The following is a 15,955-nucleotide window of genomic DNA, read 5'->3' as shown; positions in this document are numbered from 1 at the left end:
CCAGAGACTGCGGACACGGTACAGGAGATGACCAGAGACTGCGGACACGGTACAGGAGATGACCAGAGACTGCGGACACGGTACAGGAGATGACCGGAGACTGCGGACACAGTACAGGAGATGACCAGAGAATGCGGACACGGTACAGGAGATGACCAGAGACTGCGGACACGGTACAGGAGATGACCAGAGACTGCGGACACAGTACAGGAGATGACCAGAGACTGCGGACACAGTACAGGAGATGACCAGAGAATGCGGACACAGTACAGGAGATGACCAGAGGCTGCGGACACAGTACAGGAGATGACCAGAGACTGCGGACACAGTATATTAGATGACCAGAGACTGAGGACATAGTACAGGAAATGACCAGAGACTGAGGACTTAGTACAGGAAATGACCAGAGACTGTGGACATAGTACAGGGGATGACCAGAGACTGCGGACATAGTACAGGAGATGACCAGAGACTGCGGACACAGTACAGGAGATGACCAGGGACTGTGGACATAGTACAGGGGATGACCAGAGACTGCAGACATAGTACAGCAGATGACCAGAGACTGCGGACACAGTATATTAGATGACCAGAGACTGAGGACATAGTACAGGAAATGACCAGAGACTGAGGACACAGTACAGGAGATGACCAGGGACTGCGGACATAGTACAGGAGATGACCAGGGACTGCGGACATAGTACAGGGGATGACCAGAGACTGCAGACATAGTACAGCAGATATCCACAGTCTCTGGTCATCTCCTGTAGTAGGAAGTACAGGAGGGAAGCTGTGACAATTGCGACGTCAGACCCCAGCCCTTCTCACCAAACTCGTGACCGAAGGACTAGCCAATCTAAAACCGCGATGTCACGTGTGTACCAATGCCACGCCCAGCTGCACCCTGCACACAGATTTTCCAGCTAATGGTCCACAACCTGTGTACTTGCAGCCTGAGAGCGATTGTTACTGGGTCAGGTTAATTACGCAATTAACCCTTCACACTGCCACCACCTCCTTTTTGTACAGAGAAAGAGGAAACTCGGCAATATCAGCAATACCACTAGGATGGTTGAAATAATCGTCTGTATACCACTGTCACTGCAGACAGGTTATACAGAGGGTTAAACACACATAGTAGCGCTCTTCAGCGGCAGGAATTCGTAAGTTGCATTAAAGAGCTTTAGAAACAGTTCACCACTTTCAGAAAGTAAGATTTATTACTAAAAGGTCAAAAGGATGCAATAAAAATATTTACAGAAAAAAAGATGTAGCCAATATATATATAAATATACAGAGAACAATAGCACAGCAAAGAGATAACAGAAAGAAGTTTAGGTAGATACTTGCCAAAAAGCCTTGGGTTAAGCAGCTTCAAGTCTCATGAGTCAAAAAGGATTTCTTGTCTCTACTGCTAGTTTCGATGTTAAAAGCAGGAGACTCTTCTCTTAACCAGACTCCAAGCATAACAGCCTTTTTCTAGCAAATCCCAGCAGGATGTCTCTTTGGAGTAGTAACCAATGGTGTCCTTTTGGGGAGGGAAGTGTAGGTGGAGCCCTAAGTTATGATCAGAAACTCTCATAGCTGCTATTAAGATTCATAACTTTTCCTAGGTACATGTAACATTCCACCCGCTAGTAGATTAATATGCAGATGCATCTGCGGAACGGTTAGATATGAAATATGAAAGATACACTTGAATGGTTCAAGAGATATACTTTTCTGCTTTTCTATATATGCCAGCTAAGGGGTGTCACATACCAGGAGAATAGCCTCAAACTGAGCCTTCCAAATATAGGCTCCATGTTTAGGTAATTATGTCCTACATGAAGATATCAACTTATAGGAAAAGTGAGTTTTTAAAAGTCTGTTTTTACGACCCCTTGGAAGGTCTTTTGAAGTTCAGTGAGGGACTCGGTTTATACTTTTACGACATGCCAGATTGCACAGTTTTTTTAGACAGCTAGGCCCCAGCTCCCTTGGGGGTTTTATAGCTCAGAGCTCCCTGCTGTGCTTTGGCTGCCTGTGACCTCTGCCAACACACACTGGCCACGTCACTGTGGATGAACAGAGAGGGAGAAGGATGAGAGATCTACAAGATGGAGGGGGCAGGCTGCTTTGGGAGTGAGAAATGGTATAACGATTGCTACAGAAGCTGGCAGCACTGTGGGGGTGGTGGCGTACATGGGGGTGTGGGCAGTAGGGGAAAATGTATGGTGCGCATGGAGGGTAATGGGTACTGCGGTGGAGGGGGGTGCAGTTACTGGAACTGATCCCCTGTATGGCTCTTTCTGCAGCAGCTGAAAACCAGCGAGAGGAAGAGGAAGTCAGCTTTCAGCTGCTGCAGAGAAAGCCATACAGTGCCTGCCCCCCTACTAGCCTGGGGCCCCATACAGGAGGTCTGGTGGTACCCCCTTATCCATCTACAACTCATGATACAATATTGTGATGGTCAGTTGAAGGAATACTCCTTATACATGTGACAATTGGGAAAAATGAACCCCTTACAGATGGCTAAAATGATCAGTGGTGTCAGTGGGAACTTATCTGAGAGGCAGAAATTGCTCAAGGAACCCCTAGCAACCCCCTGGAGGAACCCTGGTTGAGAAACCCTGCTGTAGACCATGCTAAAACATGGCAGCCATCTTGATCTCTGGAATTGATCTTCCAAAGCTTTATTTATAATCAGCATAGTTCTAAGCACGGTGTATACATAGGGGTTGATTGACTAAAGGCAAATAGACTGTGCACTTTGCAAAGTGCAGTTGCTCCATTGCTTAGTAAATGAACAGAAGCTCAGCTGACTTCCATCATCCAATCAAGCGCAAGCAAAAATGCAGTTTTTTTACATTTTCCTTGCAGGTGATTGGGTATCCTTTGCAAAGTGAAGCTTCATCTCATTTACTAAGCTCTGGAGCAACTGCAATTGTAGAGTGCAGTCTATTTGCCTTTAGTAAATCACCCCCCCCTAGTTCTGCCAGGAGGCTCTGGCTGATTCTCCTCTTTCTATTTGCCATTCTTCTTTTTCAGGTCAACAAAGATGGAAGTGGTCATATCAGGAAAGGAGTCAGAACTGGGCAGTTCCCAGGTGAGAACATGACTTTATACTTGTACGTGATGTGCAGGGGCTGACTGACCATCTGGAAACTCGGGCACTGTCAGGAATGGACTCGCCAATAGTGGTGTGACTCACCTGCCTTGTGGGTTGCAGTACCAGGACTGGCCAGCGGGTGCTCTCAGCAACCAGAGGCTCACTCCGGCAATTAGCCACCACCTGGGGCTGATTGCAGGTGGTGTATTTAACCACTTCCAGACCGGACACTTTTACCCCCTTCCTGACCAGGGCAATTTTCAGCTTTTAGCGCTATCACACTTTGAATGACATATGCGCGGTCATGCAACACTGTACCCAAATGAATTTTTTACCATTTTTTTGAGATAGATAAAGCTTTATTTTGGTGGTATTTATTCACCGCTGGGATTTGTATTTTTTTTGCTATGTAAATGAAATGTCCAAAAATTTTGAAAAAAAGTGTTTTTTTTATAAAATTTTGCAAATAAATAATATTTCATCATAAATCTTAGCCAAAATTTATTCCGTTATCTTTTTAGTAAAAAAAAAAAAATCCAAATTAGTTTATAAGCAAAAATTATAATTTTTAAACATTTTTTTTACATTTTTATTTTATTTTTTTATATTATTATTTTTTATTTATTTATTTTTTTTTACATACTGTCACCCTAGCAGTACAGTGTCACCATGGTGACACTGTACTACTTGTGAGGGGTGATGAAGATTTTTTTTTTTTTTTTTTACACTGATTGCTTTTACACCCATATAGGATGTAAAAGCAATCATTTCTCTTTCTCTCTGTGTGCATTCCTGCACTCATTGAGAAGAACTGAGTGAGCTGTGATTGGTCACAGCTTGTCACATGGTACAAGGCTTTTGTGAATAGTCTTGTACCATGTGACCTCTGTGATCATTCACAGATTTCACACATAGTAAGCAATGATGTCAGAAGTGACATCTTGCTTACTACTTTGCATGTGATCACTGATTGGCCAATCAGTGATCACATGATCGGGACCTCGTACAGAGGTCCCGTCCGACGATCGGTGTTTCACTGTGTCCGGAGGACACAGCGGGCACCGGATCGCGGTGCTGCGCGCTCCCAGGGAGCGCGCACAAGCAGGGTGCGGGGAGGCCGTTTATAGACGGCCACCCGACCCTCCAGTGCCACCGTCCGGCCGTTTATATACAACGGCCGGTCGGGAAGTGGTTAAGGGATGGCCAGACCTGCAGTCTGTGCCTTGTTGTACTGTTTGCTTGGCCCTGGTTTCCTGATCCTGTTAGTTCTGTCCTGACTCTGCTTGAACTCTGCCTGTACTGACCTCGGCTAGTCCTGACCACTCTCCTGCCTGCTCCTGGTACTCCGTTTGCCCGTTTGCTACCGACCTGGCCTGCCTGACTACTCTTGTATGTTTGTTATCTGTTGGAGGTTTGGTTCAGTTTGTTTGCACTGTGTTTATGTTTAGTTTTGCACTGCGTTTGTATTGTTAGTCTTAATAAATTATATTATTTACTATATCTGAAGCCTGCGTTTCCCTGTGTCAGTCCACACACTTCTGGTCATACCCGCATCCCTGACAGGCACTGCCCGAGGGCTCGGGGTCAGTAGGGGGCCCCATGAGATGCCCCTGGTACCTTTTTCATAGACTTTTTTGAGTTTGGGCAAGGACACAGGGGCCCCATGATCCCCTATTGCCCGGGGGCCCCATGAGTTGTCAGTCCGCCCCTGGTGGTGTGTATTAGTCTGTGCTCTGGACTGCAGCCTCGCTGAGTCCATTGCATGGGGTGTATCCTGCATATCAAGGAGCATCCTGTGTATTAGTCCCCAGTCACACCGATGCGACTTTGAAATCTTGCGACTTCCAGTTCCTCTGGACACAGCAGGAACCGATCGCGGTGCCGCGCGCTCCCAGGGAGCGCACACAGGCAGTGAACGTGGGTGACATTTAGAAACGTCAACCCGCTTCGGAAGCATTTATCTACGTGTGCCAGACGGGAAGTGGTTAAAATAGCTAAAATCCCTGCGAGTGTCGGGACGTACGGGGATGGAACCGGCGGGAATTTCAAAAATGTAAACATTTGATATTCACTAAATACACTAAAATCACATAGTATAACATTCCTGTATCCAACCATTTCACATACATTGTGTCCCGAGTGCTTTGTCCGGCGCCCTGCCTGCATTTTTATCGTTCTTTCTGCCTGGAAACTGAGAAACGTCCATGGCGTCCAAAAAGCGTCCCTTTAGGTCAGACGCGGTTTTAGACCGGCTAGAGAACAGCGATAGTAAATCAGAACCACTTGCAGAATTGAGTGATAATGATTGGTGGGGGAAATTCCTCATCGGACACTGAAAACGATTCTGCGACTGAGCTCAGCGACGTGCGAACTTGGCGCTCTATTTCACATTTCAGTGTTTTTGGTTTGATTATATTGTTGAATTAAATTTATTATTATTATATTATTATTTTTGATGATTATTTATTGTATTATAATTTATGATTTAGTGTTTAAAATTTTATCCTCCCCGGGATGTTTACTAGACTCTTGTTCGGACAGATTTCAGTGAGTTATTCTTAAGAATTACAGGCCTACAATAAAAAAACAACATATTTCCATGCAAAAAAATGTACCGCTTTGAGCACAGAAATACTGACATAATCAGACCGCTAGGGAGGTTAAAGCATGAATAATCATTGGTCAGACAGTAAATGTCTATGAGTCTTCCAAGCATCCCATTTTTTGTCAAATAAGTGCATCCTATCCAGTAACGTAAAGTGACTGGGCAGCACAGCGGCTAAATGGTTAGCACTTCCGCCTGGCAGTACTTGGGTCGTTGGTTCAAATCCGAGCCGCCGCACCTCCAGCCTGGAGTTTGAATGTTCTCCCTGTGCCTGCGTGAGTTTCCTCCGGGTACTCCGGTTTCCTCCCACACTCCAAAGACATGCTGGTAGGTTAATTGGATCCTGTCTAAATTGTCCCTAGTAGGTGTATGTATGAATGTGAGTTAGGGACCTTAGATTGTACACCCCTTGAGGGTTAGGGACTGATGTGAATGTACAATAGATATGTAAAGCGCGGCGTAAATTGACAGCGCTATATAAGTACCTGTAATAAATAAATACTGTATTTTCCGGTGTATAAGACGACCCCCTACTTTTCCTGTTAAAATATAGGGTTTGGGCTATAGTCGCCGTATAAGACTACCCCTCTTCCAATGCACACCAATTAAAAATTAAAAAACATCAGATTTGATTTCAATATGGTATGGTATTCCAGTGATGGGGCACTATTCCTCCCACTGACACCAATGATGGTGCCCCATCATTAGTGTCAGTGTGTGAGGAATAGTGCCCCATCATTGGTGTCAGTGGGAGGAATAGTGCCCCATCATTGGTGTCAGTGGGAGGAATAGTGCCCCATCATTGGTGTTAGTGGGAGGAATAGTGCCCCATCATTGGTGTCAGTGGGAGGAATAGTGCCCCATCATTGGTGTCAGTGGGAGGAATAGTGCCCCATCATTGGTGTCAGAGCGAGGAATTGTGCCCCATCATTGGTGTCAGAGCAAAGAATCGTGCCCCATCATTGGTGTCAGTGGGAGGAATAGCACCCCATTGGTGTCCATGGGAGGAATAGCGCCCCATCATTGGTGTCAGTGGGAGGAATCGTGCCCCATCATTGGTGTCAGAGCAACAAATCGTGCCCCATCATTGGTGTCAGTGGGAGGAAGAGCACCCCATCATTGGTGTCAGTGGGAAGAATCGTGCCCCATCATTGGTGTCAGTGGGAGGAATAGCACTCCATCATTGGTGTCAGTGGGAGGAATAGCGCCCCATCATTGGTGTCAGTGGGAGGAATAGTGTCCCAACATTGGTGTCAGTGGGAGGAATAGTACCCCGTCAGTGGGGAGAGGAATAGTGCCCCATCGTTGGTGTCAGTGGGAGGAATAGTGCCCCATCATTGGTGTCAGTGGGAGGAATAGTGCCCCATCATTGGTATCAGTGGGAGGAATAATGATACCATCATTAGTATCAGTGACACCAATGATGGGACACTATTCCTCCCACTGACACCAATGACACTTGCTGACTCCTGTTCCAGTATGGTGCTGCTGCAGCCAGCGTATGTGGTTGCAGCAGCACCTCTGCACTGCACACTTACCCTCACTCGATTTTCGCGGGTCCGCTCGGCTCCGCCTCCTCGCCCGTTATTTGCCGCCTGTGTGCCTTTCCTGAGCTACAGTTCTGGCGGCCAATCACCGGTGAGGAGGCGGAGCCGAGCGGCAGGAGTGAGGGAGTGGCCGGAGTGGCTGAAGGAGCAGCGCTTCCTGGACCGGATCGTCGTGGGAGCCAGGTAAGAGACTGCAGCCCTCTGCCCACCCCTGTACTTAGTGTCCCTTCCGTCGGAAGGGGGGGACGGCGGCGGCTCCGCGCCGCCCCCCCTAAAAAGTGCCGCCCCGACGTATACCGGCGTATAAGACGACCCCCGACTTTTGAGAAGATTTTCAAGGGTCAAAAAGTCGTCTTATACGCCGGAACATACGGTAAATTCCATGAGCATTACCGCATCGACTCTTCGTATAATTGAGGCCAATGGTACCGCAGGTCATTTCCAATGAAGGGCAATGGCCCATAGGGCTGAGATACAAAGGGTGTGAATCAGCCTCATATCAATGTTCATTTTTGACAGCAGTGACGGGACAATTCGAAGGGGCAGGAAGGAAAACTTTTTTCCGTCAAACGAATTTTCGGCCAGTGGATGTGGTTATTGTTCAGCATTCACCGACCGTTGAAAGAATGTTCGTACGACTTTTCGTAGGAATGTTCTCGTCCGAAACTCTCCACATGTATGGCCAGCTTTAGTCAGCTATTGCTTATGCTGCATGTCAAGAACTGATGATAATGGTTGTGTATTGCATGTCACCTACACTATCTTGCGTCCTAATGTCTCCGGTCTGACAAGCTGCACCTCCGTCAGTCCTCATTCGCAACGTATGACCGTTTGTCACCTTTTTCTATCTTATAATATTCAAAACTCCTCCATGTGTGTCACTGCAGGGTCAGAGAGACATGGAGACCTGAAGAAACTGCTCGAACTCCTGGGGGTGCCTGTTATACAGGTGAGATTGAAGTATGCCATATCCTATTCTGAATTTATATAACTCTCACATCTACAGAGAACACTGATCTTGTCGCAGTGGTCTCTGCACCAGAGGAGCTTACACTCTAATGTCCGCCCACAGTCACACACTATTATTATTATTATACATTTATATACAGTTGCAAGAAAAGGTATGTGAACCCCTTGGGATTACGTGGAGTTTTGCATGAATTGGGCATAAAATGCGCTCTGAACGTCATCTAAGTCACAATAGAAAAACACAGTCTGCTGAACATAATACTACACAAACATTAGATGTTGCCATGGTTTAATTGCACATAACACGTAAACATTCACAGTGCAGGGAGGAAAAAAGTATGTGAACCTTTGGACTTAATAACTGGTTGACCCTCCTTTGGCAGCAATAACCTCAACCAAATGTTTCCTGTAGTTGCAGATCAGACCTGCACAACGATCTGGAGTCATCTTGGACCACTCCTCTTCACAAAACTGTTTCAGTGTAGCAATATTCTTGGGATGTCTGGTGTGAATCGCTCTCTTAAGGTCAGGCCACAGCATTTCAATGGGGTTGAGGTCAGGACTCTGACTGGGCCACTCCAGAAGGCGTATTCTGTGCTGTTGCAGCCATTGTTTTGTTGAATTACTTGTATGCTTTGGGTCATTGTCCTGTTACATCACCTATCCTCTGCGGAGCTTCAGTTGGCGGACAGATGGTCGTACGTTTTCCTTCAAAATGTCTTGATAAACTCTGGAATTCATTTTCCCATCAATGACAACAACCCAGGCCCTGAGGCAGCAAAGCAGCCCCAAACCATGATGCTCCCTCCGCCATGTTTCACAGTGGGGATGAGGTTTTGATGTTGGTGTGCTGGGCCTTTTTTTCTCCACACATAGTGTTGTGTGTTCTTCCCAAACAACTCAATCTTGGTTTCATCTGTCCACAGTATATTTTGCCAGTAGTGCTGTGGAACATCCAGGTGCTCTTTTGCAAACTTCAAACGTGCTGCAATATTCTTTTTGGACAGCAATGGCTTCCTCCGTGGTGTCCTCCCATGTACTCCATTCTTGTTTAATGTTTTCCTTATTATAGATGTGTCAACAAAAATGTTAGCATGTGCCAGAGATTTCTGTAGGTCTTTTGCTGACACTCTAGGATTCTTCTTTACCTCATGCAGCATTCTGCGCTGTGCTTTTGCAGTCATTTTTACAGGGAGAGTAGCAACAGTGCTAAACTTTCTCCATTTGTAGACAGTCCGTCTTACCGTGAACACATGAACATCAAGGCTTTTGGAGATACTTTTGTAACCCTTTCCAGCTTCATGCAAGTCAACAATTCTTGATCGTAGGTCTTCTGAGAGCTCTTTTCTGCGAGGCATGGTTCACATCAGACAGTGCTTCTTGAAACCAGTAAACCCAAAACAGGTATGTGTTTTTTAAGGGCAGGACAGCTGTCAGCAACACATCCAATATCATCACACTGATTGGAGTCAAGGTTGGCTCACTCCTGGCTCCAATTAGCTCTGGGAGAAGTCATTAAGCTAGGGCCTCACATACTTTTTCCTCCCTGCACTGTGAATGTTTACATGTTATGTGCAATTAAACCATGGCAACATCTAATGTTTGTGTAGTATTATGTTCAGAGCACATTTTATGCCCAATTCATGCAAAACTCCACGTAATCCCAAGGGGTTCACATACTTTTTCTTGCAACTGTACACTTGTAACGGAACCGACCCCAGTCTGCGCTTGGGTACTTCCGTTATAATACCGCTTCCCCTTCCGAACACCAACAACAGACACCACCGCTGACCATACAAGACTCGAGGACACCAGTCTGTCTGAACATGGAACTCTTTATTTGAAACTCGAACTGGCTTTTTATACACTCAAGGGACAGTCCCCCCTCCCTGCATAATGACACAGGGCGGGGCAATCTCTACTTTGCAACAAGTGTCACACAGGTATTCAAACTAAACACCAGCAGACAGTCCCATCAGGAGGGAGGGCTGCTGGAGACCCCCCCCCCACTAAGCAATACACATAAACACATACATCCGATAATAGTTTGCTCCCAAGCAAGACACACAATAGAACAATGGGATGCAGCCACATGACATTAAACACTCAACAACCCCCCACCCCAATATTAGGACAGATCACCCTGTACCCCTAACAGGCACAGGGTGACTTACACATAAGAGGGATATGGGGAGCTGAGACAGGGGTCTCCCCACCTCTCCAAAGTGAGCTGTGTTCCATGGACCCCCCACCCAAAGTGACTCCTGTCACAACACTATATTGCCAAAAGTGTTGGGCCTCCTCCAATGTGATTCAGGTGTTCCAATCCCCTCCATATCATGTGATTCAGGTGTTCCAATCCCCTCCATATCAAGTGATTCAGGTGTTCTAATCCCCTCCCAATCATATGATTCAGGTGTTCCAGTCCCCTCCAATCATGTGATTCAGGTGTTCCCCTCCATGGACACAGGTGTATACAATCAAGCCCCTAGGCATGCAGACGGCTTCTACAAACATTGTGAAAGAATGGGTCGCTCTCAGGAGCTCAGTGGCTCCAAGCGTGGTCCCGTGATAGGTGGCCACCTGGGCAATAAGTCCATCCATGACATTTACTGGCTACTAAATATTCCACGCTCAACTGTTAGTGGGATTATAACAAAGTGGAAGCAACTGGGAACAACAGCCACTCAGCCACCAAGTGGTAGGCCACGTCACATGACAGGGCGGGGTCAGCACATGCTGAAGCGCACAGTGCGCAGAAGTCACCAACTGTCTGCAGAGTCCAATAGCTAAAGACCTCCAAACTTGGTGTGGCCTTCAGATGAGCCCAACAACAGTGTGTAGAGAGCTTCATGGAATGGGTTTCCATGGCCGAGCAGCTGCATCCAAGCCTTCCATCACCAAGTGCAATGCAAAGCGTTGGATGCCGTGGTGTAAAGCATGCCGCCACTGGACTCTAGAGCAGCAGAGACGTGTTCTCTGGAGTGACCAATCGCGTTTCTCTCTTTGGCAATTGAGATTGTGGGGGTCTTAGGGTGGGGGGCTTATCAGAATCTGGAAGCCCCCTTTAATAAGGGGGCTCCCAGATCCCAGCCCCCCCCCCATGTGAATGAGTATGGGGAACATGGTAACACTACTTATTCACAAAAAGTGTACTGTAAAAAATGACAAAAGACAGTCTTTGACAAGTACTCTATTACATTTTTTTAAAAAATGACCCCCAAAGTAGATCCAATGCCAATCATGATGCCCGCTGCCATCCCGAAAAAAGAAAAAAAAAAAACTTCTCCACTCTCGACGCTGGCCCCCAGCCGTCTAAAAGCTGCGCCGGGATGATAATTCCTAAATACTGTGATGATGTCACAAGGGGTCGGGGTCACCCCTGCCCTTGTGACGTCATCATACGCTGTGATTGGCCAAAGCATTGCACCTGACCTGTGGTTAGGTACACTGCTTTGGCCAATCACAATGCACTGTCAGGGTGCAGTGCATTGTGGGGCGCAATGGGCAGATAGCCCGCCGAATGCCCTTGCCCATTCGTGTGTTCGCCGAACACATGAGCAGCTGGTGTTCGAGTCGAACTTATGATCAGCTCAAAAGTCATGCCCAACCAGGGCGGACTGACCATTTGGAAACTCGGGCACTGCCTGAGGGTCCGGGGTCAGTAGGGGGCCCCATGAGATGCCCCTGGTACCTTTTTCATAGACTTTTTTGAGTTTGGGCAAGGACACAGGGGCCCCATGATCCCCTATTGCCCGGGGGCCCCATGAGTTGTCAGTCCGCCCCTGTGCCCAACACTACATAAGAGGTAGCATACGCTATAGTAGCTAATAAAGACATCACCTGTATAGTATATGTATATGTACTATGCAGGTCAAGCTGGCCCAAACTAACTCTTTAACCATTCCAATCCAGACACTTTCCCCCCCCTTCCAGTCCGGACACTTTCCCCCTTCCAGTCCGGATGCCTTCCCCCCCTTCCAGTCCGGACGCTTTCCCCCCTTCCAGTCCGGACGCTTTCCCCCCTTCCAGTCCGGACACTTTCCCCCCTTCCAGTCCGGACGCTTTCCCCCCCTTCCAGTCCGGACGCTTTCCCCCCCCTTCCAGTCCGGACGCTTTCCCCCCCTTCCAGTCCGGACACTTTCCCCCCCTTCCAGTCCGGACACTTTCCCCCCCTTCCAGTCCAGGACACTTTCCCCCCCTTCCAGTCCGGACACTTTTCCCCCCCCTTCCAGTTCGGACACTTTCCCCCCCTTCCAGTCCGGACACTTTCCCCCCCTTCCAGTCCGGACGCTTTCCCCCCCTTCCAGTTCGGACACTTCCCCCCTTCCAGTCCGGACACTTTCCCCCCCTTCCAGTCCGGACACTTTCCCCCCCTTCCAGTCCGGACGCTTTCCCCCCCTTCCAGTCCGGACACTTTCCCCCCCTTCCAGTCCGGACACTTTCCCCCCTTCCAGTCCAGACACTTTCCCCCCCTTCCAGTCCGGACACTTTCCCCCCCCTTCCAGTTCGGACACTTTCCCCCCCTTCCAGTCCGGACGCTTTCACCCCCTTCCAGTCCAGACGCTTCCCCCCCTTCCAGTCCGGACACTTTCCCCTCCCCCTTCCAGTCCGGACACTTTCACCCCCTTCCAGTCCGGACACTTCCCCCCCTTCCAGACCGGACACTTCCCCCCCTTTCAGTCCGGACACTTTCCCCCCCTTCCAGTCCGGACACTTTTCCCCCCCTTCCAGTCCGGACACTTTCCCCCCTTCCAGTCCGGACACTTTCCCCCCCTTCCAGTCCGGACACTTCCCCCCCTTCCAGTCCGGACACTTTCCCCCCCCCTTCCAGTCCGGACACTCCCCCCCCCTTCCAGTCCGGACGCTTTCCCCCCCTTCCAGTCCGGACACTCCCCCCCCTTCCAGTCCAGGCCAATTTTCAGCTTTCAGCGCTATCACACTTTGAATGACAATTGCGCGGTCATGCAACACTGTACCCATATGAATTATTTAGAATTTTTTTGAGACAGATAAAGCTTTATTTTGGTGGTATTTATTTACCGCTGGGATTTTTATTTTTTTTGCTATATAAATTAAAAAAATGCAGATGCAGATGCAGAACCAGGAAATCTCCGAAAAGGAAAGCTATGGGACTGAAAATGGTCATAGGGTGGAAAAGGCTCAAGAGTTATATGAAAAGCAGCAACTTGGATTACGCTGTGTCTCTGTGTCTCAGCTTGTACCTCTCGTCAGGACCAGATTCACACTTTCAGACTGCAGTTGCTGTATCCTAGCGTGATTGGTGGACCTGGGCAATGACGACAGTTCAATGCGCCAACATCTTGGGGTATTCTTGCTTTCAATGGGTGGGTTCCCAATGACATACAGACAGGTTCAGCAACTTTTGTAGCCTTCGTTTAATGGTTGTTAAGGCTCCACCCATTTTGATAAGACCCACCCTTTTTATTTTTCTATTTCATATGATACAGAACTGTGTGCCACCACTTTGTCCATGTCATGCATGAGAACTGTTGATTCCTTCAAATTGGTGTGGACTATTCATGTATGTACTACTTTGACTCACAGACTGCATAGTGAAGGGATGGACACTGCTCAACTGACCCCAGGAATCCAATATTGAGGAATGGCCTCAGCCGCAGTTCTGGCCACGCCCTCTGATATATTACATCCCACCCACCGGGGGCTTGGGCACCCTCCAGTGGGCGGGACAAAACACATCAGAGGGCATGGCCAGAACGGCAGCTGAGGCCATTCCTCAACATTGAACTCCTGGGATCGGTCGAGCAGACTCATGCTCCCCTCTTCTCACATGTTGGTGGGGGTGATTCTTTTCCTTCCATCCATGGCTTGGAGCGTCCATCTCTTCATTTGCATTGGCTGACACTGGATCGCTCGGACTCATGCTCATGCTCTTCTCACATGTTGGTGAGGTTGGTTTTCCATTTCCTTCCATCCATGGCTTGGAGCGCCCATCCCTTCACTTGCATTGGCTGACACTGGAGTCGCTTGGACTCATGCTCCCCTCTTCTCACATGTTGGTGGGGTGATCCTTTTCCTTCCATCCATGGCTTGGAGCGTCCATCCCTTCTTTTGCATTGGCTGACACTGGAGTCGCTTGGAATCATGCTCCCCTCTTCTCACATGTTGGTGGGGTGATCCTTTTCCTTCCATCCATGGCTTGGAGCGTCCATCCCTTCACTTGATTGGCTGACAGTGGAGTCTCTCGGACTCATGCTCCCCTCTTCTCACATGTTGGTGGGGTGATCCTTTTCCTTCCATCCATGGCTTGGAGCACCCATCCCTTCACTTGCATTCGCTGACACTGAAATCACTTGGACTCATGCTACCCTCTTCTCACATGTTGGTAGGGTGATCCTTTTCCTTCCATCCATGGCTTGGAGCGTCCATCCCTTCACTTGCATTGGCTGACACTGGAGTCTCTCGGACTCATGCGCCCCTCTTCTCACATATTTTTTGGTTGATCCTTTTCCTTCCATCCATGGCTTGGAGCATTCATCTCCTCATTTGCATTGGCTGACACTGGAATCGCTTGGACTCATGCTCCCCTCTTCTCACATGTTGGTGGGGTGATCCTTTTCCTTCCATCCATGGCTTGGAGCATCCATCTCTTCATTTGCATTGGCTGACACTGGAATCGCTCGGACTCATGCTCCCCTCTTCTCACATGTTGGTGGGGTGATCTTTTCCCTTCCATTCACAGCTTGGAACAGCGCCATAAGGCATACTTTTCACAGACTTCAGAGCCACATACGGAGCTTTTTGAGTGTGACCATCTCTTGCGAGATCTAAAATGGAAGCTGTGATTCACCTTTGATACGAAGCTGGTTTGTGTACTCGCCAGCAGACTCATGTTGTATCCATAAATTTTCAGTATATGTTCTCCTCATCGTGTCATGTCTCCTCTCTTCTTCTCTCAGGCTCCCAGTGAGGCAGAAGCCACTTGCGCCACCCTGGTGAAGAACGGTCAGGCATGGGGAGTGGTGACGGAGGACATGGACGCTCTGCCTTTTGGCTGCACTCGCCTCATACGAAACTTGAAAGCTGATGAGAAGAAGTATGTGTCTGAGATATTCTTAATCATAGATTATTTAATGTAGATAAGATGGAGAACTGAATAACTATTGGATGAAGTTGTGATCCATTTGGGGGGGATGACATATTCCATTGCCCCGGTCACTTCCTGACTTCTCCTGACCAATACAAATTACAGCTGACCCACCGCACCCAGGAGTGCTCTTAAAGTGCCTTGAAAAAGTAAACCCCTTGAAATTTTCCACATTTTGTCTTGTTACAACCAAAAATGTAAATGTATTTTATAATTCTATTTTGTAATAAAAATGTGTGTGTGTGTATATATATATATATATATATATATATATATATATATATATGATGTACATTTGTGGAGGAAGATTTCTTCTTCTGGCCAAGCTTCCAGAAAATATATTTGGAAGTATACAGTTGCAAGAAAAAGTATGTGAACCCCTTGGGATTACGTGGAGTTTTGCATGAATTGGGCATAAAATGTGCTCTGAACGTCATCTAAGTCACAACAATAGAAGAACACAGTCTGCTGAACATAATACTACACAAACATTAGATGTTGCCATGGCTTAATTGCACATAACATGTAAACATTCACAGTGCAGGGAGGAAAAAGTATGTGAGGCCCTAGCTTAATGACTTCTCCCAGAGCTAATTGGAGCCAGGAGTGAGCCA

General features: G+C 47.8%; 1 protein-coding gene across 1 annotated transcript in view; it reads left to right on the top strand.

Moving 5' to 3' along the window:
• Window positions 1-15,477, top strand: part of LOC149431333 (uncharacterized) — a 30,657-nt gene extending 15,180 nt beyond the window's left edge. Inside the window, exons 4-6 of the mRNA XM_089665653.1 lie at window positions 3,031-3,088; window positions 8,131-8,192; window positions 15,154-15,477. Coding sequence (XP_089521779.1) covers window positions 3,031-3,088; window positions 8,131-8,192; window positions 15,154-15,333 — 300 coding nt within the window. The 3' untranslated portion in view covers window positions 15,334-15,477. The remainder of the gene's footprint in view (window positions 1-3,030; window positions 3,089-8,130; window positions 8,193-15,153) is intronic.
• The last annotated feature ends 478 nt before the right edge of the window (window positions 15,478-15,955 follow it).

Source organism: Staurois parvus, unplaced genomic scaffold (assembly GCF_062004578.1).
Source record: "Staurois parvus isolate SC_StPar_1 unplaced genomic scaffold, SC_StPar_1.0 ptg002290l, whole genome shotgun sequence".
In the NCBI taxonomy this organism is placed as follows: domain Eukaryota; kingdom Metazoa; phylum Chordata; class Amphibia; order Anura; family Ranidae; genus Staurois; species Staurois parvus.
This window is presented reverse-complemented; position numbering and strand designations above follow the sequence as displayed.